We start from the raw sequence: 22897 nt of genomic DNA, 5'->3' as shown, positions 1-22897 counted from the left end.
GGCACGCAATGGGGCTCAATAAATCCACGGAGTCCTGCCGTTCTACTCATCTGTCACCGAGTCATAATGACCCCGACTCCCTTCCCGTGCCTCTACCCACTCTTCAGCAGTTTTTGCCAATTCTCCTTCAACCAACTGAGAATTTGTGGAACACCTTCATCGCGCCTGGCACCGAAGCCCCAACCACGAGCAAGTCCATGCGTGATCAGCGCCCTCTGTGACAGGAAAGAGAAACAGTCCACTAGCCAAGAGGACAGGCAGGGTGACAGGGTTACAACAGTGAAGTACTGAACCTGGTGGGCACGGTGCAGGACCCTGATGTGGCCACAGCGAGGGGCCAAGGTCATGGGGGTGAACAAGCAGGAGGCCGAAGTAAAGGGCAGATGGAAGGGAAGGCATCCGGGGAAAGTGGACTCTCGCCCCAGAAGACTTGAGGCCACAACAGGTAAAACTTGGTTCAGATCTGACCTTCTTCCAGATGAAGTCTCTGTGCCCCAGTCCTGTCCCCTCTCTGGCCACAGACCTGGGCCTCAGTTTCACCCCTATCGTCAGTGACCTCAGGACTCTCAAACTGTGTAATAAGTACATGCTGCAGTGGGTCCCCCAACTTGCCCATCTACTTCATCCTGTGGATAACCAGGCCAGGTTCCTCCCAGCTTCACGGGATTTTCCCCTCAACCCACAGAGTGAGCTGAGGATCCTTGAAGCCTTGCTCCTGGATCTCAACCCACACAGAGTAACAGGGGGGTGTAGCCATCAGTCTTGTACCCTCTCCTGGCTCCCCAGGGCAGAGTGGGGGCCCCTTGCCCCATGCACAGAGTCTTAGAATCGCCTCCCAAGGTCCTGCCTGTCTCTCACTCACTCTAAGACCCAGGCTTCAGGTGCTCTGTCTGCAGAGGGGCTGGATGCTCAGGTGGCTGGGGGCTAGGGGCCACGGCCAGGGGAGAGCGCACCAGAGCGGCAGCCCACTGCGGTGGTGACAGCACACCCGCTTCAAATCCAGGCTCACCACCTAAGCAGCCATGGGTCCCAGGCTTCCTCTCTAAGCACAGGAAAATGGTACCCACCTCAAGGGGGCGCTTGTGAGCAGTAATACTGAGCACAGTACAGAGTACAAAGCAGGCACTCAGCACAGCACAGCCGCTGTCATTATCCGCATGTTCCAGAGTTCTTCAGAGCCCAACTTCCAGAACACAGTCCAGGAAAAAGAGACCCATAATGAAGCTAAGCTGGTGGGAGGCACGGTGGTCTTGGGAAGATGGGGCACAGAGGGAACTTGGGAAGATGTCCTACAGGAACCCTGTTTAACCCCAGCCCTTCCAAAACACTTGGCCACAGGACTCCTTTATATAGCCTTGGCTTGTTTCAAAGTTGCTGCCCACAGCAGGCACTGCCAGAATGGTCCTGGTGTTCTAGACTTGCCGATTTCCACAAGCCAGCATCCCTCCAATGGCCAAGTCCTCCAAGCCCCTGGCAGGCTCAGATGTGCTGCCCTCTGGCAGCAACAGGGCAGATGAGTGTGGCCCCACACAGCCCTGTCTGGCCACGCCCCACCCTCACACTGGCCCCGATCAGGTCCTCCTGTCCCTCGGCCCTCACGTACCAGATGTGTATCTCAACGCTTGGTCAAAAATCCAGGTCCCTGAATAGCGGCTTCGCACCGATCCACCGTGGGGGCTGCTTTCGGGCGCTTTTCCATCTGAATTACGTAAGAAATCAGAAAGAGCCCTTGAAGTTGGGGGTGCTGGGAGGTGCGGAAGGAGCCAGGTGAGGGGGTGCCCCACATCTCAGGAAAGCCAGTCACCTGAGCTGCTGGGGCGGGGGGCCTTGGTTTCTCCATCCACACACAGGAGGGCGACCAAAATCATACGGTCTCCTTTTTTACTGGAGAACTTGTTCTGCCCAAGGGGCAGCACACCTGCCCTGGAAGGCTGGGCTATGGCAGAAAGCAGCAGCCACAGGCCCAAATCCCCCTGAAGTTTGATGTTTTCTCTGTATTCTAGCTCGTGACATAAATAAAACAAAAATTATCCACTGTATGGCTATGACATTACTCCCCCAAAGCCTTCCAGCAAAATGACCCTATAGGGAGGCTATGCCCTGCCTGTGCTGTGGCCCCATTGTCGTCCCCCCACCCCCACCCTCGCCACCCACAGTCACTGAGTACCTCAGTGTGGTGCAGGGGGGCGCTAGCGAGCCTTCCTGGGGATGCTCAGCTTGGACAGCCCCAGGCCCCACAACTGACTCCCTGCCAGGCACACTTCCTCACTCTGCTGGGCTCCCCAGCAACCCTTGTCCTTTGTCACCACCACAGTCTAAGTGATAGGTGCTTAATGCACTTCATTTGAGTCTCCCCTGCGTCTCAGCAGAGCTGGCCTCTGAGCCAGACACACAAGCAGAAGCTAGCCAGGGGTGCAGCCCCGTGGCCAGCTCAGCTCACCCTTGTGCACCTAGCAGACAGAATGATTATCATCCCCATTTCTCAGATGAGGTAAGTAAGAGTGGCTCAGGTCAGCGGTGATCCAGCGCCTGTGTGCACATGTGTGCGCGTATGTGTGTGTGTGTGATCGCCACCCCTCTGGGAAAGACCCGAGAAGAGACAGTGCTTTTTAAAATGTGCCATGCACTGGGGGCACCCAGGTCTCGTTCCCATCCTCTATCCTCCCAGAAGTCCTGGACTGCTTGGGACAACTCCATACCCAGTTCACTGATGAGCATGAATGTTCTAGGGGCCAGGCGGTCCAGGGTGGGGGCTACTCAGCTCATGGCTGGCCGGCCTTCCGAGCTACTCTGCTGCCCCCACACCAAGTCATCACTGGATGCCAAGAGAGCTGGGGCTTCCCCCTCAGTCCCAGGGCTCCCCCTAGCACAGCAGGGCAGATGACCCCCCCCTTCGGCCCCTGCTTGCCCCACCGCGTCCAGTCCTACTGCAGGACTCCCAGAGTCCCCCATCCACTCTCACGGCTGCCTGGGGCAGCAGACAGAGCATGCCAGCACATGGCAGCCCAGCCTCTTCTCCCCAACCCCGTCACTAGTGACGCAAGAACCCACAGGCACTGAGTAACAGAACCTGTCTGGCATTTTCCGGAAGCACTTGGCAGACAACCTGGCTTAGCTCCCTCCCTAAGAGTGCGGACCGACCAAGTGAGGTCAGTTGGGACAAGGAGGGGGACTCTAGTTCCTGAGGCCAAGGAGGGAAGAAGTCAGGAAGCTAATGCAGAGAAAGCTGCCCCTGAGGGCCAGGAATGAGGGCAGCAAGCCGCAGCCCTATCATGTGCACCCAGCTAGCTCCAGGCCAGCTCACATACCTTTCTAGATACACAAAATGCAACGAGGCAGAAATCTGGAGCAGGTGAATGAGAGGAAAAACGCAAGAAGGTAGGGGTGTCAAGGAGTCCCGAAACCTCTCTTGGTTCCAGGACCCCGCAGGAACGAGGCCCAGGGCCTGCTGGCGGACAAGGGAGCCAGAGAGGTAAACCATGGACAAGTGGGTTTCCCAAGGCTCTCTGGGCTTGGACTCAGCCCAAGTATCCTTGGGACCAGGGTCTTTCAAGTAGAGTACAAATCACCTGGGGATATGTGAGCACAGGTAGTTTTAAGAGAATCAATACCTTAATCATCAACTTTCAAATATATTCTTCCCTAAAATCAATGTGCTAGGGATGCAGCAGGGGGCGGGGAGGCCCCTCTCAGCGGGCTCTCCTTCCCACGTGTCTCCTCACTGCCACCCTGATACACTACAAGCAAGACGATTCCTCACTCCCCCATCCCACCACGGTGCCCACCATGGGGGCTGCCCATCTCACGGCTCCAAGCAAAGGGGTCTAGGAGGGAACCTAGAATGGGGGCCAAAGCTAATGGCAGGGCACAAGGCCTTCTGGGAATCGGGTGATTTCCAATTCTTTACTCTCAACGAAACGGAAGATGAATCTAATGGAATTACCAGCACAGAGACCCTTAAAAACAGCGTGTGATGACATACCCCATGCGATTTTCAGCACACAACTTGGGAAGAGTTCCAAACATTGAGTGACGCTCAAAACTCCATCCATCCCTGGTTCTTTACCTATGTGATTAAGCTTTCTAAGTACTTACATATACAGAAACAAACAAACAAACAACAACAACAAAAACCAGGAGTTAAATTAATGCTGAATCTTGCCTCATTCAATAATGAGAAAATATTAATTCATAGAAACAGGAGGCAATTGAAAAAGAAATAAAGCCCCATGCATTTCATTAAGAGATGCATTTCCAATAATTTTTTTTTATGTTTACTGTTTATTCCAAATTTGTTTTTAACAAATGGACTAATACTAATACTAACTCGAGCTGGGGGGAAAAAATGTTTCAAAAAAATAGAGTTTTATGATCCTGACAAATTTTTTAGAAATTTCTATTTCAATTTATGTACATCTTGTTGTGGGAGAGGAGTGTAAAACAGTGATCAATAAAAGACTCTCAGGCATAAAAAATATATTACATTAGGATAAAATCCTGTGAGGGAAGTGGACTGGAAATATGAGTTCAAGGAGAGAAAAGGAAAGATGTAAAATTTCTGACTGTTAAAGATGAGCCGGTTCGCATGTTTTTAAAATGGATGATGGCAGATATTAAACAGCAGTGGCTCTGGATTCTCTCCGATACGTTTAAAACAGTGGTTTCACAGTTGCATTTCCAAAAATGACACTTTTTTTTTTTTACACAATACTCCAAAAATTAGATCCTTTGCGATTATTTAAACTTTGGATAAAAATGTGAATGTCAACTCGAAAATATGAAAGCATATAAAATTTCTCAGAATTCTTTTAGGACGGGATGAGCATAAAAAGTTGAAAGCCACCAGCCCGTCAGGTTCTTGGCTGTCCAGATGTGCCAACGTCCTGAGGCTCCTGCAAACACTGCTGGGAGCTGTTTTGCATTTTCTGTCTCTCCGTGTAAAAAACTTTCATACCTGTTACCTCCCTGTGCCCCCAACATGCCTCCTGGAAAGACAGGCAGACGTTCTTACACCCACCAATCTATGAAGACAGCACGGTTCAGAGAGGTTAAGGGTCCCATCTGAGACTCTGCCATGGGGCAGATGCTGGGACTCTTGGATTTACAGCCCAGGGACCCTTTCCCGTGGGGACCCTCCACCCAGGACCCCTTCCCACCCTGAACCACCCGCAGCAGAGCTAAGACGTGCCTGGGAGGGTGGCCAGAACCCCTCCTTCCCACACGGCTGCAGCAAAGGGCTGAGGGCTGGTTCTGGCAGGCTCCGGGGTGAGGCCTGCCAACCACCCACTGAAACAGGAAACTATCAGCTGGCCTGATATGGGGCAGGACCTGGCACCTCCGTTGCCCGCATTTGTCACAGACCCAAATCCACGTGGCCAGGTCTGAATGGCTGCCTGCCCTCCTACTGCTCCTTCCAGAGCTGCAACAGAGCCACTACCCCCTTTCCCTGTGCCGCCTCCCCCGGGCAGTCCTGCGGGCATGGAAACCCCTCTACCCACCGTGCTCAAAGCTCACTGCTTAAAAACACCCGTGCAGTCCTCCATCTGCTCCTTGACTCTGCCTCCTGAACCCCATCCAGTGATTTCCGGGACAGAACTCATGCCCTCCCAGGCCTGTATCTGGTTCCAGAAAGTTCCCACAGTCACACAGGTTCCTGTTACTGAGCTGAATTAACTGGTGATGCCCCTTTACCGGTTGGGGCCAGGCGAAGCACATCCACTCCTTCCCCTCCTACTCAAATGCTTCCAGTCATGACTACCTCTATCCACCCCCTCCACTGGACCCCTAGCACCGGCCCCCACCCCCACTCTGTTTCTCCCCAGGACAAAGAGCCCTTAGCTCTTCCATGGGGCTGGAAATAAGCTGGTTGGCCCACACCCCATATCTGAGGAAGGGCCCCACTGGCTGGATTGCTCCCTCTAGGGGCTCCTGCACCACTGGTCTCTAGGCACCTGCCGTTCTCCCTGGGCTCCCCTGACATGTACGCTCCCCAGAATTAAGGACCAATGTCTCACCATACAGAGACGAGCACCCACTGCTGGGTAGTACCTTCTGACCACTAAGATGGGACGCGAGCATCCTTCTCTCTCAGAACCAGGAAACGCTGCATGGACTGAACGTCCTGGCTCCTCTAAACCCAGCTTGCCCGGTCTTCACCATCTAGGACAAGAACAGCAAGTAGGTTTCCACTTGCTAATTTTCAACCCCAGCTGCCTGGCAGTGCCGTCCGGTGGACTGTGTTGAGGAGGACGCAGAGGCACTCTGCTGCTGTCCCTGGTGACCCGTCAGCGACACCGGCTGCTGAGTGTGGGCGGAGGTGGCAGCAACGGGAGCACCCTGTGTTCAACACTCCTCGTGGGGTTCTCAAAACCTTAAGTGTGGATCCAACCTCCCTCGGGGCTGCTGTGCCGAGATGCGCATGTAGCCAGCCCATCAGGTGTACACAGGCCATCGGTGACCTCACTTCCTTTCACTTCTGGTTTTATCCAACAGAGTCATCGAGTTCAAGATCATCTCAGCACTTCTGGCTCAAAACCCCTGGTTTCCCCCACACTGGCTCCAATGGTAGTGACGTTCTTTCTAAGAGCGAGAGATCGCTTTCTCAGCACAGGAACTTCTGGCAGCCGGGAAACAGCCGTCCCCACTGCAAGCCTGGCAGCCAGCCTCCTGGGCACTGATGCCCCTTGCCTCTCCCAGCCTGAGAAGCTGCCAGATGCCATCGCCCTCAGGTCCAAGTCCCGGCTCCCCCACGGGAAGTGCGCTGGGTGAGGTCTGTGCCACTGGAAACTGTCTGATGGCCGCGACAGGGCCAGCGAGGACCTGCGGATGGGGCAAGGTTCCCGCATAGCACAGCACTGAGTGACCACGAGGGACACTGTTCTAGTCAGTAACTGAGGCCGGCTCTGAGCCCTGAGTGTGGTTGGGGGAGCGGGGCACTCTGGAGGCCCTTGGGTGCACAGAACTTCATGCTTCCCCACCAAGCGGCTGGGGAACATGTTCCTTAACTCCACGCCACCCAGCCTCTGTGGCACAGGTGCATTTAAAGAGATGGCTCTAATCAGTATTCGGCCCCTGGCCAGATCCCCAGAAGTGCTTTCCCTCCTTGTTTTCCTTCCAGGTGGGACAGGGTCGCTGTGAGGTGGATAGTCCCTTCACAAAGTGGAAGAAAATGCCACTGATTCGCTCTGTGGACCACTCCGAACCACTCTTTTCCTTTCTGTTGGCCTCTGTTTGCCCCTTTATAAAATGAGGGGATAAGAGGTGTCAAACCCGTAGCAGACAGAGCCCCAATACCTATTCCCACATCTGTGGCAGACATTAATAATCGATCATGCTTAATCATGCCGCCCCTTTAGAACCTTTAACACAGAACTCCTAATAAACAGCAGCAATTACTCAGACTTGGCCCACAAGATGAAACCTACTTGCCATCTTGAGAACAGCTGAATTTGAAAGGTTCAATTCTTACATCGATTTTTATTTTAATGCTTTTCTTTTCTAGTACTGAGGCCAAGCCAGATTTCTCTGAACCTGACCCTTGACAGAAACTACACCCCCAAGGAGGAAGGTCTGCCCCAACAGATGCAAGATGAGCCTTGATAACCAACAGGGAAGGTCCAGGCCCTGCCTGCCTTCGGGGTTCCAAAACGGTGGCTCCACTCCCCCTTGCCACTGTGGCAGTAGTCCTTTTTCAATAAGGATCTACCAAAAGCAGGTTACTTAGCAATGTCACCACATACCCAAAGTCCCTGGATTCTAGGGAGGCAGCACTAGCAGGGGCTCCGGGGACGGCACAGGTTGTCCTGTTCAGATGAGACCATGGAGGCTCAATTAGAACCCACGTCCTCTGACACCTCACCCAGAGCCAACTGCTTCCCCAGCCCATTTATTCTTTCTCTACACCACCTTGGCGTATTTATTTCTTAGGCTTCAGAAAAATGCAGGAACTATTACTACTCTTCCCCCTTGAAGAGGTACTTGAAAGAGGCCCTCTCTTCCCTGGAAGAGCAATACTAATTCTACTGATAAAAGCTAGTCTTTACCAAGTACAATGCTGAGGGCTTTACAGACCTCACCTCACTGAATCTTCGCACAACCCCACGAACTGGCAGTTCTGAGAACTGAGGCACAGGGAGGTCAAGCAGCCTGCCTGACGTCCCACAGCTGTTACATCAGAGAGCCTGGATGCACTCAGAGACCGAGCTCTGAGCTCATCTCCCTTGCACAAGGCTGTTCTCTTCCATTGCCTCTTTTGATCTGCACACCCGTGAGTGGGCAGGACGGGGAGCCTCACTGAACAGAAGAGGACACTAGGGCACCGCAAAGCCAAGAACCCTGCCACTGAGCGGCCACCGAGCTGGAAACCACCATCTGTGGCCGGCAGCTGGCGCAGGGAAGACTCCCTCTGAACATTCGCTAGCATGGCTGCCCTAGGCCTTCCCCACCGAACCCCGACTGCTGGCTCCGTCCCAAAATTCAGATTCACCTGCTCTTCACTGAGCATCTCCTGGGGAGGAGGCAGAAATAGCTCCTGAGTCCAGTGAGTCTTAAAACACAACCAAGTGAGCAAGGGCACGTCCTGTCTTGAGTCAGTGGCAGATCCCTAGTGGCTAACACTGTCCTTAGACCCAGGGAACGCATACTGATGGAGGAAGGCCAGACACAGGCTCCTGAAAAGGCCCTTCTTCCCCTGGGCTTATTAGCACCGGGCTGTTACTCAAGCTCTTCACCACGTACTGCTGGGTCATCCCAGTTCCGTCACGTGGGAGGACGACATCTCCTGGCCACCTGCGGTTGGGTAGGGCCATGTGACTTATGTAGCCAGTGACAGGGAGGGGACTTGACTCAAAAAAAAAAAGGGTAAAAACCCTCTGGGCTGCAGCAGGTAATAGCCAGTATGAATCCCTCCAGAGCTTGCTTGCTTTCTGTCCCTTGGCCAACAGCATTTCACACAATGGCTGCTTTCAGCCTGGGTCCAGAGCAGAGCCCCAGATGACCTACAACGTACACGCAGTGTGACCAAGGAAGAAACCTTTGTGGTTCTGAGCTACCAAGATCTCGTTACTTTCAGCATCTGTTGTGACTGGGGCATAACCTAGCCCCATCCTGAGAGTTATGACACTGATGTCAGTACTGCCCCCTAGAAGCTGGTACCTTGCTGGACATTGTGGGGTGGAAGCAGCAAACCCCGAGACACAGATCAGACAAGTCCCGATGCACCAACCTCCATGGGCTCCTAGTCTTGTGGCAGAGGTAGGCACAGACAAGGTCCCTCTAATCTCAAACAGATCATGGGGAGTACCCAAGTGAGGGGCAAGGTAGAAACAGAACACGCTGACTAGAAGAAAGTCAAGAAGGCTTCTGGGAGGAAGTGGCACTGGAGCTGGTCTTGAAAGACGGGCTGGATCTGGGCATGCGCACATGGGCAAAGGAACTGCAGGGAGAGGACTGAGTACCAGCGAAGGGCAAGAGATGCCGTGGAAAGGCAGTGTGTGTGCTGGAAGGCAAGGTCTGAAAAGGTCATAAATAAGAAATAGGCATCAGGCTATAGGCAATCTTGATACTACGGCCTTGACCCTACACACAGTCGGGAATCCCAAGTTTATAAGCAGAGAGTGACATGGTCAATGACTTGTTTTTCCCAAGGCCCCCGGCAGCCAGAGTGGAGGTCAAGTGAGGGCAGAGAGACACGAAGGCATGGCTGTCTGCAGGATGCCACATGGCCCAGGTGGGCGGACAGAGAACAGCCAGGAAACGGAGGACGAGGCTGAGTCCTGGCAGTTGGGAAGAAGAGGCAAGAGGACTCGAGTGTGAACTTGGGGACAGAGACAGAGGGGAACCTCTACACGAGGTCCTGCATGCCACACGTGGGACATGAGCCCAGGAGTCTGGAGCAAGTGAGGGAGGGGGAGGGGGCGGCGTGTCGAAGACGGGGAGGACCGTGCGGATGGGAACAGACCCGGCAAGGCCTTGGCGCCAGGCTAAGGCCCGCAGACTTTATTTTACACACCAGGGGTTGCCAACCTGTGCCACGGAAGGACCCGGACCCCCAGATAGGTTCTGTTAGGCAGATTTCAAAAGTCAAATTAGTCGCGAACACCTAAAGCCAAAAGAATTCACATCAGATGTCGCATTTCAGGCCTGTGGCATGTCCACGGAGATCCGGCCACACAGAGCCTGTCTCCCACCTCGTTAGCGCGGCCACGGAGGACAGAGCCGCTCCATGTATGCGCTGGGCCTCACGGGCATCTGAGTCTGTGACCCTGGTAGGGGTGCAGGCAGCCTCTGAGGGGACTCCCCTAGTGGGGGAGCAAGGACTGCTACAAAGCTCGTTTCCACAGAGCTCCTCTGAGCCTGACCCAGTCCAGAAGGGGCAGGGGAAGGTGCTGGTCTGTCACCAATGTGATCCGGCCCGGGGTACCCGCTCCAAGCAGGACAGCAGTGCCGCCTTCAGGAGCCCGCGGTAAAGCCAAGGAAGAAGAAACGCAGGCGGGCGTTTAGGACAACGAGCGATGTGTCTGTGCCAGACCCACGTGGGGAGCATGGGTGCCCCCAACATGAGGGGTTCCCCACACCTATACAAAGTCCAGGCATCTGACCTGAACAAAGTCTTAAAACACAGGCTGGGCTCTGACACGTCAGGTAGAAAGAAAAGCGGTCCAGACCCGGGCTGTACAAGCCAAGGGCAAGTCTAAGGAGACTAGGTCCTTCCCTGAAGGCAGCGGGGAGCCACCAAAGGCTCTCTCAGCCAGGGAGAGGCAGGCCTCTGCTCTTCAGACTCCGACCACCCTGGTCCCAGCCCCGACCCTCTCAGGCAGGCACTCACCAAGCGTCTGCTGGTTGCGGACACCACCGATCACCACGCAGATCTCGGCGGGCACATCACCTGTCCCATCCTTGCCGACCGCCTTCTTCTCCTCCTTGGCCTCCCCCTGCCAGATCACCTCCTGGATGTAGTCATCAGGTAGCTCGGTCTTCACCTTCACCTCCGTCATCGTCCCCTGCTCGGCACTCAGCGAGGCCTCAGCCGGCGCGGGCTCTGGCCCCTCCACCTTGGTGCTCTTCTGGCTGCGCTTCAAGCGCTCCCTGGGCGAGAAGAGAGTCCGCTCAGTGTGGACCCGGAGCCAGCCCCCAGACCCACCTGGGAGCCCACTGGCCCAGGGGCTTGCAAAATGTTTAGCTACGAATCTCACCCTGAAGCACACGAGCCCCACAGCAGCCCCTCGGCGGTCTTCCTGGGAACCCACTGTGCTCGGAGGAACACAGTTTGAAAACCACTGGACTAGTATGGCTCCAATTCCACCCATTTTACAGATAACGGAAGCTGGGCTCTCCTCAAGAGAGCTTAACTCTTTTAACTGGAGTTATGAAAGGCCTACAATGGCCGCTCTGGATGGCTGGGATCAGTTCTTATCAGTGCGCATACACATCAGCTGAGAATATGGGCAAAATGCCGATTCTGGTTCAGCAGGTCTGGGGTTTTGCTTGAGAGTCTGCTTCTCTAACAAGCACACAGCCGAGGCCGGGGCTGCTCACCTTCAGTCAACACTCTGAGCATCAAGGGTTGAAGTGATGTGTGCAAGGTGCCCCGTGCCGTTCCTTCCCCTCCTTGGCAGAAGGGCTAGAGAGTTCATCCACGCTCCCCCGTTCCCGGCAGACAGACAGGCCACTACAAGCCAAAAGCCCCACTCGAACCAACACTCTGGCCTCTAGGTAGATCTTCAAATATGGGAAGACATCCTTCAGGTCATGAGCTCGGTGCAGAGGGGGACAGGACCCTGGTTACTACTGAGCCTCCTTCATGAGGGACCCACCGCGGCCCGGAACAGAGCTGGCACGTGTCCAGCCCCACACACGACACTGGGAGAAAGGCCGTGACAGGGAGCCGGGTCCCTGCCATCTCTCGAGCAGACGGTTCGGTGGGCTGCTATCCTAAGGGCCCCCTTGGCCTTTTGGCAGGGGGTTCATCATCACCACTGCCATCTCTGAGGTATAGGAGCCAAGGTGCGTGAGAAAGGGGAGACCACATCACGGTCCAGGCTGGGGGTGCCGCCCTGCACATCTAGCCCTCTCCATGGACTGCACCTTAAGGCCTAGGCTCGAGCCACGCTCAGGCAAGACCCACTAGCACACCGACTAGAGGTGCCAGGCTGGGAGGGAGGGACGCAGGTTCAGACCCTGGGTCTGCAGTGGGCTTGCTGTGGGACTCTGGACAAGACCTTGCTCTGCTCTAGGCCTCAGCAGCTCCATCCGTCACCAAGTGCTCTGCTCTAGGCCTCAGCGGCTCCATCCGTCACCAAGTGCATGAGTCTGCTCATAATCTTGGTCCCTCCCAGCTCTGAACTTGCTCTTGGGTTGGGGAATGGAAGAAAGAGAGGAGGAGGGTCCCAGCTAACGAGGAGGGAGCCAGGAGAAGGCACTGGGGAGGTGTTAGTTATGGCCTGAATTGTATTCCCCCCACCTCCGGTTCCTATGGTGAATTCTTAAGCCCCACCATGACTCTAACTGGAGACAGGGTCTTTAAGAGATAATTAAGGTTAAATAAGGTCATAAAAAGTAGAACCATAATCTGATGGACCTGTGGCCTTAGAAAAAAGGGAAGAGAGAGCTCTGGGTACCCCCCCCCCCGCCATGGGAGGGCACGGAGAGAAGGTGGCCTCACCAAAAACCCACACTGCGGGTGCCCTGATCTCACACTCCCACCCTCCAGGACCACATGACGATACATTTGTCCAAGCCACTCTGTCTGCGGTCTTCCGTGATGGCAGCCCGAGCAAATACACACGACTCAGATGGGACAGCTGGCGTGAAGCACAACCTGGGGGGAGCCAGCCAGAAGCCAGGGCTGTCCCATCAGCCACCTCCTTGCTGGGGTCACCTAAGCCGGCTGGCCTAACCTTAGAGCCCGAGTTTTTCCATCTGCAAAACGGAGCTAATGGGACTGTCAGTGAGATGTCAGCCAACGAACCGAACACGCACTACAGCAGCTGGCCTGTAACAGCTAACGAGACACGGCCATCATCGCTATTATTAATAATGACAAAGTGTTACGGCATCTTGAGCACTCAGTGGGCCCAACGATGCTTCCTCCTGACGTGTCAGCCACACTAGGGCCACCGGATGCCGTCCGACCGTTTGCCCTTCTCCGCAGCGGGAAACCTGAATCGGGATGGTTCGATCGCCTCTGGGATCACTTCTTTTACTGATTTAATAAATTCTGAAGTTCTTCCTATGGGCTGGGACTATGCTAACATACAGACTTCTTTTCAGCTTGGGAACAACTGCGGAGGAAGCCTTAGGATGATCTGTTTTACAGAAAAAGAAACGGAGGCACTGAAGAGGAGAAATAACATGGTCCAAGTCACACAAGTAGGAAGACGTGGGACCAAAATGGGATGCAGGCATCTTGGTTCTTAGCCTCGGTGCACTGCGGTTAGGGGAGAAACCTGCAGAGGGAAGCCTGCCCACCTGCTCCTGGGGCAGTCCCCATGTCTCCTACTCCTGACCTTCTGCATCCAGAACAGACTCAGAACCAAGGTGTAAGTGGGGGAGCAGGGCAAGGCAGGCCGCCTGCCTTTTCTGGCTGCTGCTTCCTCAGAGGGGGCTATCTTGAGTTAGAGCCCCCGAGCTGAGGACGAGCGCCCCCTTTGAAGGGAGCAAGACAACCCATCCCCCACTTTATAGTTGTCACAGGGCCAAAAAGCCTCAGGCTCAGTGAGGCCCCAGGAGCCACAGGACCAGTGGGTCTGAGAAGTTAACAGGGGAGAGCTATGGCTTCAGGGAAGGAAGATAATCTGCCAGCCAGCCAGCTACAGAAGGTGACATCCTGGGGGCAGGGGGGTCCTCCCCAGCACCGGAGCACCAGAGCAGAGGTGCGCGGATAGCCTGGCAAGAACGGGGCCATGATGGATTCAGATGGAAGATTCTGTGAAGGTGGATGGTTGGTCACACAGCCAATCTCAGAACTGCCGCTCTCAAGCTCTGGGTTCTTGTGCAAATGACTCCAAACTCCCTTCCACACCTCAGTCTTCATACCTCTACAGTGGGGACACAGCACCTGCCCCACAGCGCCGCGATGCAGAGACAAGCCAAGGTTTGCAAGGGACCCGGAACAGGGGACCCGTGGAGACATTTACGCACGTCAACTGTCTCACACGGTGCCAGGGAGGGAAGGATGCAGAGGACACAGGGGAAGGGCCTGCCATGGCACAGACATCACTGCAGGGGCTGTGGAGATTGTAAATCAACAGGGGTTCAGGTCCCATCATGATCGCATCCCGGCTGGTGACCCTGAATGAGCCTATTTCCACATCAGTGAAGTGGGGAGCCCCACATCCACTCAAAAGGTCTTGTGAAGTTCAACCGCAAAAATGTAGATCCAGGACCTCGTCTAGAGGGACTCAGAGCAGAGATGCTCATGACGATGGCGACTGCTAACAGTTACTGAGACTGCTGCTCCCTGACCGAGACCACGCAGACACTAACAAGGCCCTGCTAGTCCTAAGGCTTACAGGGCACGGCGTGGAACATGGGGACCCCGTCAGGGCCCGAATGCCAGCCCACAAGTCTCGGGGGCTTGGCCCTGGCTCGTCCTGACCCTGACTGCACAAAGGGTTAAGCCCCAAGGACAGAGCAAAGGCACTTCCAGAACAGCAAAGAGGCCCCCTAGAGACACAGGTCCCCTGCCTGTGCTCCCGTGACAATTGAGGTCACAAGGAGGGAAGGGAATAGAACAGACTCTCCCCCTTCTTCCCTGCCAACCTTCAGAAGCCGAGCCTGAGGTCTATGAGCACTTGCCCATCCCACCTGAACGGACTCAGTGTCCCCGCCTGCTCTCAAGGACCCCACCAGCATTATGATGTGCTGGTGGGAAGGAGGAGCTGCTAGAATCAGACAAGCTGGGCATCCATACACCCTGTGACCTTGGGCTAGGCTCCCTGAGCCTCAGTTTCCTCATCTGTTAAAGAAGGACCATGATCCCTGACAGCTTGGGGATGGGGAGATGAGCCAGGGAGCCGGGCAGGGTAGATTTCCAGGCATGGCAGCTGCCATTATGCCACTGTCACTAATTCATGGGGACGCCCCCACCTTTGGGAAGCCTTCCCAGCTTGCTCAAGGGGGAGTTAGACCCCCTTTCTGAACACCCACTGGGACCCCACACGAGACTCTTAAACTGGGAGCCACGTGTGCTATCCTGTCGCCCACAGACTCTCCTTTAAATGGGACAACACCCCCTCCCCCGCCCAGCCTTGACGGCACCAAGGACACTGGCAACTTCTCTTTTCCTGGCTTCGTGCTTTAGATTTATAAGCCTAAATGTTGCTTTTCTCGGGTGCTTTGCATTTAATTAGGTGTCCTAATAACAATGGAATCACTGAAGTACTTATATCACTTTGAATTAGTGGTGTAGCATCTTCTAACTTCTTTAAAAAAATTTTTTTTCATATATCATTTTTTAAAATAGAGCTCATTATTTTAATTATATCCATTTAAATGTACAGTGGAGCCCTTGGATATTCTCAGCACGAATCATTAGGTATATTAGTGAAAAAGCACTCAGAATCTATCTCCATGCTGACACTCCATAATCTATTCTATTTGTGTCGCTGTAAAATAGATTTATATATAGATAACTACAAAATAGTTGCTCAAGATATGCTATGAATTTTATATTTAACCTGAGTCACACTTCAACATAAAATCTAAAGTCAGGCACTAAAAAGGATATTTCTCTGTAAGTAGATATCGTCTGTGGCCACTGGTTCCTGCTCACGCCAGAATCCCAAGGGAGAAGCCAGACCCAGTGGTCCCTGCCCAAGGATTTTCCCAAGAGCACTGACCCTTCGTTAAGGCAATGGCTCTCAAAGTGTGTTCCCTGAGGGCCTAGGGGCTCCACAGCGTTGGGTCAAAAGCACTCTCGAGGCCTCAATAAAGAGGGTGGCGATGAGTGGGGCTCCAAGACCCCTGCTCCCTCTTTGATTCATAGCCTAAGGTACGTATACATGGGCTTCTATCTCCCTGTTGTGGGGTAAACAGTGCTCCCCTATTCAAGATATCCCCATGTCCTAATCCCCAGAATCTACTGGAAAAAGGCTCCTTGCAGATGTATTTAATTTCAGGATAAGATGAGAATCATGGTGAATTACCTACGTGGGCCCTAAATGCAATGGTAAGCATCCACATAAGAGACACACGGGGCCTATGACGGGCAGAACAGGGGACAAGGCACAGAAGAGGAGAAGGCAACATGACCACGGAGGCCAAGACTAGAACGACGCGCCCACAAAGCAAGGAATCCAATGGCCACGAGAAGCTGGAAGAGGCAAAGGACTGAGTCTCCCCCAGAGCCTCTGAAACAGCACAAGTTTCTGGTTGAAGCTCCCCTGGTTTATGGCAAACTGTTACAGCAGCCACTGGCCACTACTAGGCGGTGTCAGACTAGCCCTGGAGAACCAGCTCCACCGTGGTGAAGTCTGCAAGCCGCTCCCCTCTGCTTTCTTGTGCCTCCTTCTTACTCACTCCCAGTGCTGCATGTGGCCCCTCCGATGTGCCTGCACAGCCTGCCTGGGAAAGTTTCAGAAGCAAATCTCTTCTTCTGGGTTTTACCAGATGGTTCTTCAAGTGTTTCTTTTTTTTTTTTTTTTAAAGATTTAATTTATTTATTTGACAGACACAGAGATCACAAGTAGGCAGAGAGAAAGAGAGAGAGAGAGAGAGAGAGGAGGAAGCAGGCTCCCTGCTGAGCAGAGAGCCCGACACGGGACTCGATCCCAGGACCCTGGGATCATGACCTGAGCCGAAGGCAGAGGCTTTAACCCACTGAGCCACCAGGCGCCCTCTTCAAGTGTTTCGACCCTCCCCAGAGAGGCATTCACGAGAGCCCTGGAGCCAGATGCAGAAACCGAAGCCCAGCACAGGGCCCGAGCCTATTTGGTTCACTTCCACGTCCCAGGCCGAGCACCAGGCCTGGGGCACAGCAGGACCTCAGTCCACACTGGGAATGAAGGGCATGCCCAAGGTCACACAACTTCCAGAGACCAAGAACAATTTTTCTGACTGCCATCCTAGTGCCGTTCCCACGAAGCCAGACAGCCTAAGACAGTACAACCAAAATAACGCTGCCAGTGGACTTGGGGCCCAAAGACAAATGTCACTTTGGCCACGTTGGAGAAGGCAGGGGATGCCATGTGGCCAGGAGCCAGACAACTCTGTTCTGGGTGTAATTCTCCATCATTGAAGCTCTACCAACTCACAGTAGTTATGCGGGTTCTCCACACGCTGGACGCCACCTTGTTTTTGCCTGACTCAGTTTCCCCATTTGCATGACGAGTGCACTGGAGTCTAAGGCTGTGACAGAAGCCAGACCTCCCCCAGCAGGGTGTGTGCCCCTTCTTGCACAGGCTTGGGACCAGTGCCCCCATCTGTGTCCCAAGGCTCGGCCTGAGGACCACCCCACCACCTGCAAAGGCTCCGCTCACTCACCCCAGTACTTCGGCCCCCTGAAACAATGAGAAGGGTGGGTGCAAAAGCTCTAATCGCAGTGTGTAAATAATGACTCGTTAACTCCCACTAGAATAAAACTTCATTAAAAGATTCTGCTCATTAGGAATGAGGGTAAAGGAGCCTCAAGCTGAGCTTAAATACACTCTCCACAAATGCACAGATGTACAGGTTGTTAACAGAACTCACGCACACCTAAGCCAAGACCTCCGGGGCTGCGTGGACCCCGCTGCGGAGGCTGACCACTGACCCAGTCCACCAAGGCTACCCATGTGCCCACTCCTGATGACCTAAGAGCTGCAAATGACTCTTCGCTACTCACAGGTGTCAGCAGGCCCGTTCTTGGCAAGGCTTCCAAGTCCAGTGAGGTTTCTGCCTCCCCCACTGCACCAGAGCTGCTCTTCCCAAGGCCTCCCATGACCTCCATGCTCCTAGAGCCAATGGTCCCTTCTCGTCCTCGGCCACCTCGTCCTCTGTCGGCAGCCTCGGATGAACCTCCTTCTCCCCCATCAAACTCTGTGTGCCCTTTGGCTCTGTGCTCAGCTGGGGGGCCTCCTACCTCCTACCCTTCTCTGTCCCCTGCTGATTCCTCTTCGCCAATTCTTCACCCTCACACCCTGACATGCCCCAAGGATCCGTTCTAGAACCTATCTTTATCCACACTCACTCCCTAAGTGATCTCATCCAGACTTGGGCTTTTAAATATTAACAATGTGATGATGAATCCCAAATTCCGTCTCCAGCTTGGATCTGCCCCCCAACTCCAGACCTACATACGTAACTGCCGACTGGACACCTCCCCCTGGATGCCCGAGAAGCACCCATATTTAACAGGCGACAAATGAGCTACTGCTATACCCCCTCCCCCAAGTCCAGACAATCCTGACTCCCATCCCAGTGCTCCTTCGGCTATACCCTGCAATCCACGATACCACAATCAAACAACCACACACTTCTCGATTTCAGTTAGGAGCAATTCCAACCCTCCAGCTTTTCGGGCCCAGACTCTAGAACCAACCTGTCTTCCCTCTCCCTCACTCTGTACTAATGATAATGAGTCCACTAGAAAATCCTGCCGCCTCCACCTGCAACATGTGTCCAGAACCTGACGACCCCTTAGCAACCCCCGGTCCCCACTGCCCTCCCCAGCCTCCCGTCTCGTCGTCAACTACACAGCCAGTCTCCTGCATCTACCCCTGCCTGACACCCCAAAGTCAACATTCAACACGGCAGCCAGAGGGACCTAGTTAAAGCAAGCCAGGTCATGTCACCCCTGGGCCTCAAAACCCATTATGGTCCCAGACCTCACCAGAGCAGAGTCCTGACCCCCAGAGCTCCCCGGGACATGCCCCAGGAGCCCACTGCCTTCACCAACACAGCCCCTTGCAGGCCACACCAGTCTCCCTGGTGTGCCCTGAGCACAGGGGCCTGGGGCCTCTGCCCCTGCTCTTTCTCTGCCCTTCCCGGCTGCCCCCATGGTTAGTGCTCGTGCAAACATCCCCAGGCCAGCGGAGACATCCTAGCTGCTTGATCTACACCTGCACACAGCTCACCCCAGTCTTCCCCACCCCGTCTCCCCACTTGACCCGTTCTGTTCACTACTCATCCCGCACTCACCCACCCATCACCTCTTGTCCCCTTTGCCGTCTGTCTCCCCGGCTGGAACGTGAGCTCCAGGAGGACAAGGACTCTCTCTTGTCCGTCCCCTGTCACCTCCCAGTGCGGACAGCTGCACCTGACACAGGAGAAGCCATCAGCAGGTGCCTGTTCCCTGAAGGAGCCACGCAGTGAGTCTTGGAAAGGGTGGAATGAGCATGGCCTTCAGGGTGTCTCTCCCTCGCCCTCCACCCGACTCACAAAGAACGTCGATGGTTTAACCGCGTCAGTTAACGTTCAGAACCGAAGTCGGCGCGGTCCACCCCCGGGCCCTGGGCAACCACATGGCCCAGAGATGTTCAATCGGAGCCCCATTCTGAACAGAGAAGCTTATTCCACAAGGGCTGCGTTCTTATCCTACTCCTCTCCGGCAGGAACTTTCTCAAGTGTAATGCACTCTTCCATCCTCCCTCCTGAAATGCTAAAAGAGGGCAGCCGGACGATGCTCTGATCCCAAGTCTTTTTCTTCTCCCGCTCTGCTGAGATATTACTGACACGTAAAGATATGGAAGGTGCAGGTGCACAGTAATGATCTGTCCTGCAAGGGGGCACCAACTCTCAAGCATGCAGATGGGACAGGATGTTGAGCTCCCAGGGCAGCTGCTGTCTCTGACATCCACCCGGAGCCTGTGGCCTCGTCCCCACGGTTACTGGGAAAACCTCCCTGTGCCTCTAACAGGCTCCAGCTGCGAATCTGCCCTCTGATTCCACGTGGCTGAGAGCCCTTCAGCCGTGAAGACTCTATCCAATATCCGTGTATCCCTGTGTCTGGCCCCTAGCGGACAGCAGCTAACGTCTGCTGAATGACACAGACAGAGAACGACATGTCAGCGTGAAGGTGGAGGTGACTGTGGCAAGGATGCTGTCACGAGGGGAGGAGGACAAGGGCGGCTAGTCTGAGGGGCTCTGAGTGGCTGGGACAGGCTGCGGGCACAGTGCTTCACCCCAAGTCCAGGCACCGCCCCTGTTCCCAATGCCTGATAGATGCTCATTAGAAAACTGAGGATCAGAGACACAGAGTGACTTTTTCAGGGTCACACAGCTTTCCACGGACAGAACGGGATGCACCCAGATCTGCCTGACTCCATCCCCTGGGTGGATGATTCGTTTTCCCTTCTCAAAAGGAGAGATGATTAAAGAAACAAAAACACAGCACTTGTTGAATGAACAAAGTCTGGCTTATCAACAAGAAACTCCCAAGAGGTGGGGAGCATACCCCCTCGTCTCTTCCTGTATCCTCAGCATCCTGATGGAACGGGGCACGTGCCAGATACTTAACACAGTAACAGAGAAATGTAATAGAACTACGGCATGAAGGGTTCCACGTCTGCTACAGAGGAAGTCCCTCGGCTTTATGTTCCCTGTCGACCTCTAAGTCCCCTTGACGCGTTCCAAATTGGCTGCCGTGTGCAGCAGGACACACAGTCTCCTGTTTTTGGTGACAAGGACAGGAACCGTAACAGGGATGAAGGCTGTGGCTTCCACCAGCCTGGAAGGACCAGGAGAGAGAGAGAACCTACAGCGAAACCCCACTTTCCACAAACCCCAGTAACGAGGCCTGCGTCTGTCTGTATTTACTATTCCGCCCGTGTTTCAAATCTTCACACCATCACCCATGCCTTCGTAACCCTCAGAATTATCTGCACTTCCATTTGTCATGTATCCCTGATATATTTTAATAAATAGTCAAGGAGAAAAGATGAGATTAATAGATTACAACTATTAACCTATTAAACAACTCTTAACAGTCTAGAAATTCAAAATAACCTACAATGCATAAATATATCATTAGTTTGAGATAATTCCCAGGCACTTAATTTTCCTTAGTGTATATTGTCAGTCAGCCACGACGCTGGGTAATACTAGTTCAGAAAGGCAGCGTGAAGATTTAAATATTAAGACTGAATTCCCTGGTTAATTTTAACCGAAAAGAGAAAAGGCAGGAGTCTTGAGCAATGCTGTCAAGTCACAAACTCCGACATGTGGCAGGACAGGGCCCTCCGGGTAAAGCTGGGAACTTCTCTTAAGAGAATCAAGGCACAAGGAAGGCTGGCCTGGGCCGTTAGAAAGAATTACCATGAACAGCATGTTAAGGAACACGCCACCTTCGCTGGAAAGGCGGGTAGCAGTGGGGCAGTCTGAAGCCATCAGCAAGGCGCATGGTCCTTTCAACACTCACCCTGTTGAGGGGTTCCCCTCACTCCATGGTGGCAAAGCTGCAGACTCCCGTTTTCTCACCAGGACAGAACTCCCTCACCAGGTAAGGTAGGGAAGGGGAGGCCCCCGAGGGGTTCCTGCCTGTCGTCTTGCACAGATCCTCTGGGCCAGCCACAGGCTCCCATGCAGATCCCAGAGTGCAGCCAAGTCAACCAGGGGAGACTGAGGCAGCCCCCAAGCTAGTCCTCATGCTGGATGATGAAGAAAGATTCTCCTTCTGCCACTAATGCGATTTCCCACTGAGGCTGTGACTTTGCTACTATCCCCTCCAGTCCCCTCTCTGACGCCCGGCACCTCTGACCACTGTCTCTTTGGAATGAAAGATAAAGAACTTCCCGAGAAGACCACGGCGCTCCCACCATCCTGCCCACACTGACCACGAAGGCCCGGAGCTCCCCAGCTGCCGGCCTGCCAACGTGTCCCTGACCTGGTCCAGGTCTTCCCGAGGTGCTGGGGGCTGGGCTCTGCCAAGCTTCCTAAACCACCTACACCCCTTCCTCCTCACACGTAACCCCGAGAAGTTAACACGATCCGCTCAGGGCCGCTTAAGAGATTCGAGGGCAGAGATACACGTAAGGAAGGCAGCCAGCCTGGCCCCCCACACACAGAGAGGCTCCGTCAGTGTTAAGTTCTTTTCTCCTGTCCTTACCAAGCATTCGCCAAACAAAAATGTAGAAAGTCTGGTCAAACTATCAAAAACATCAGCTCTCGGGCCACGGATGGAGTACTCATAAATGAACGCAGCGGGGCAATTTTAGGGTCCCCTGAAAACAGAAGACATGGGGGGCATGGCCACCCTCCTACACCAGCAGTGACAGGAGGGGGATGAGGACACACGCTGCAGCTAAGTTCACCGCAGGATGGGCAGAAGGGAGTGATCAGGAAGGTAGGTCTGGAGCCTACGGAGGTTCTGAAACATCAGACTTTGCGTCGAAAGCTGGAGAAAGCATAAGCCAGGAGAGAAGGATCTCTTTCAGGTGCGGAGCCAGACAGAGGGGGAAGCTGTGGAAATTTCCCAAGTTGTTTTCTCAGATGAAGGGCCTCTGGCATCAACGGCCTCCAGAAGCAGCCAGGCCAGGTCACACTCGTCACCATCATCAACACTGTGCTTCCTCAGGACAAGAAGCCAAGACTTCCAGACACCGAGTGGTTAAGAACAAGGACCCAACAACATTCTCAATCTGCTCCAGAACACAGAAGGGAGACTCCTGCTAGGAGTGTGCACTGAACGGAGGTTTCCTAGGGACCGGTCACCTCCCTCCACTGGACTGCCCCAAGCTTGAGAGCCACAGTGCTATTGGGCAAAAATGATTCACCAGTTTTGATGTACATCAGTTTGCATTTCTGCGGCTGTCTCCGCAGGGCAAACCTAAGGATGTGCCTGAATTTTCCAGAATCCGCCCTATCTGCAGAATCTAGGTCTAACAGTAATAGATCAAGCAGAAAGGAAACTCTGCCCACCAAAAAAGCACTGGCCCCCACAGGGGATGAGTATATGAACCCCAGAGCCAGCCTGCGATTTATG

The 22897-nt window shown here is 54.1% G+C and overlaps 1 protein-coding gene across 20 annotated transcripts in view; it reads right to left on the bottom strand.

Annotated features, from left to right (window-relative positions):
• ZNF618 (zinc finger protein 618) overlaps nucleotides 1–22897 on the bottom strand; it is a 208092-nt gene that overhangs the window by 55184 nt on the left and 130011 nt on the right. For 17 of the 20 annotated variants that reach the window (XM_013053888.2, XM_045081760.1, XM_045081770.1 and 14 more), the window contains exons 3-4: nucleotides 10826–11085; nucleotides 1604–1699 (exon numbers count right to left, since the gene is read on the bottom strand). In XM_013053888.2, coding sequence (XP_012909342.1) covers nucleotides 1604–1699; nucleotides 10826–10994 — 265 coding nt within the window. In that variant the 5' untranslated portion in view covers nucleotides 10995–11085. The remainder of the gene's footprint in view (nucleotides 1–1603; nucleotides 1700–10825; nucleotides 11086–22897) is intronic. The other 3 variants (XM_045081758.1, XM_045081761.1, XM_045081762.1) reach the window with 1 other exon arrangement.

The sequence above is a fragment of the Mustela putorius genome, unplaced genomic scaffold (genome assembly GCF_011764305.1).
Source record: "Mustela putorius furo isolate JIRA1106 unplaced genomic scaffold, ASM1176430v1.1 tig00000580_pilon_pilon_pilon, whole genome shotgun sequence".
Taxonomy (NCBI): Eukaryota; Metazoa; Chordata; class Mammalia; order Carnivora; family Mustelidae; genus Mustela; species Mustela putorius.
Note: the sequence above shows the minus strand (reverse complement) of the source record. Positions and strands in the feature narration are given on the sequence as shown.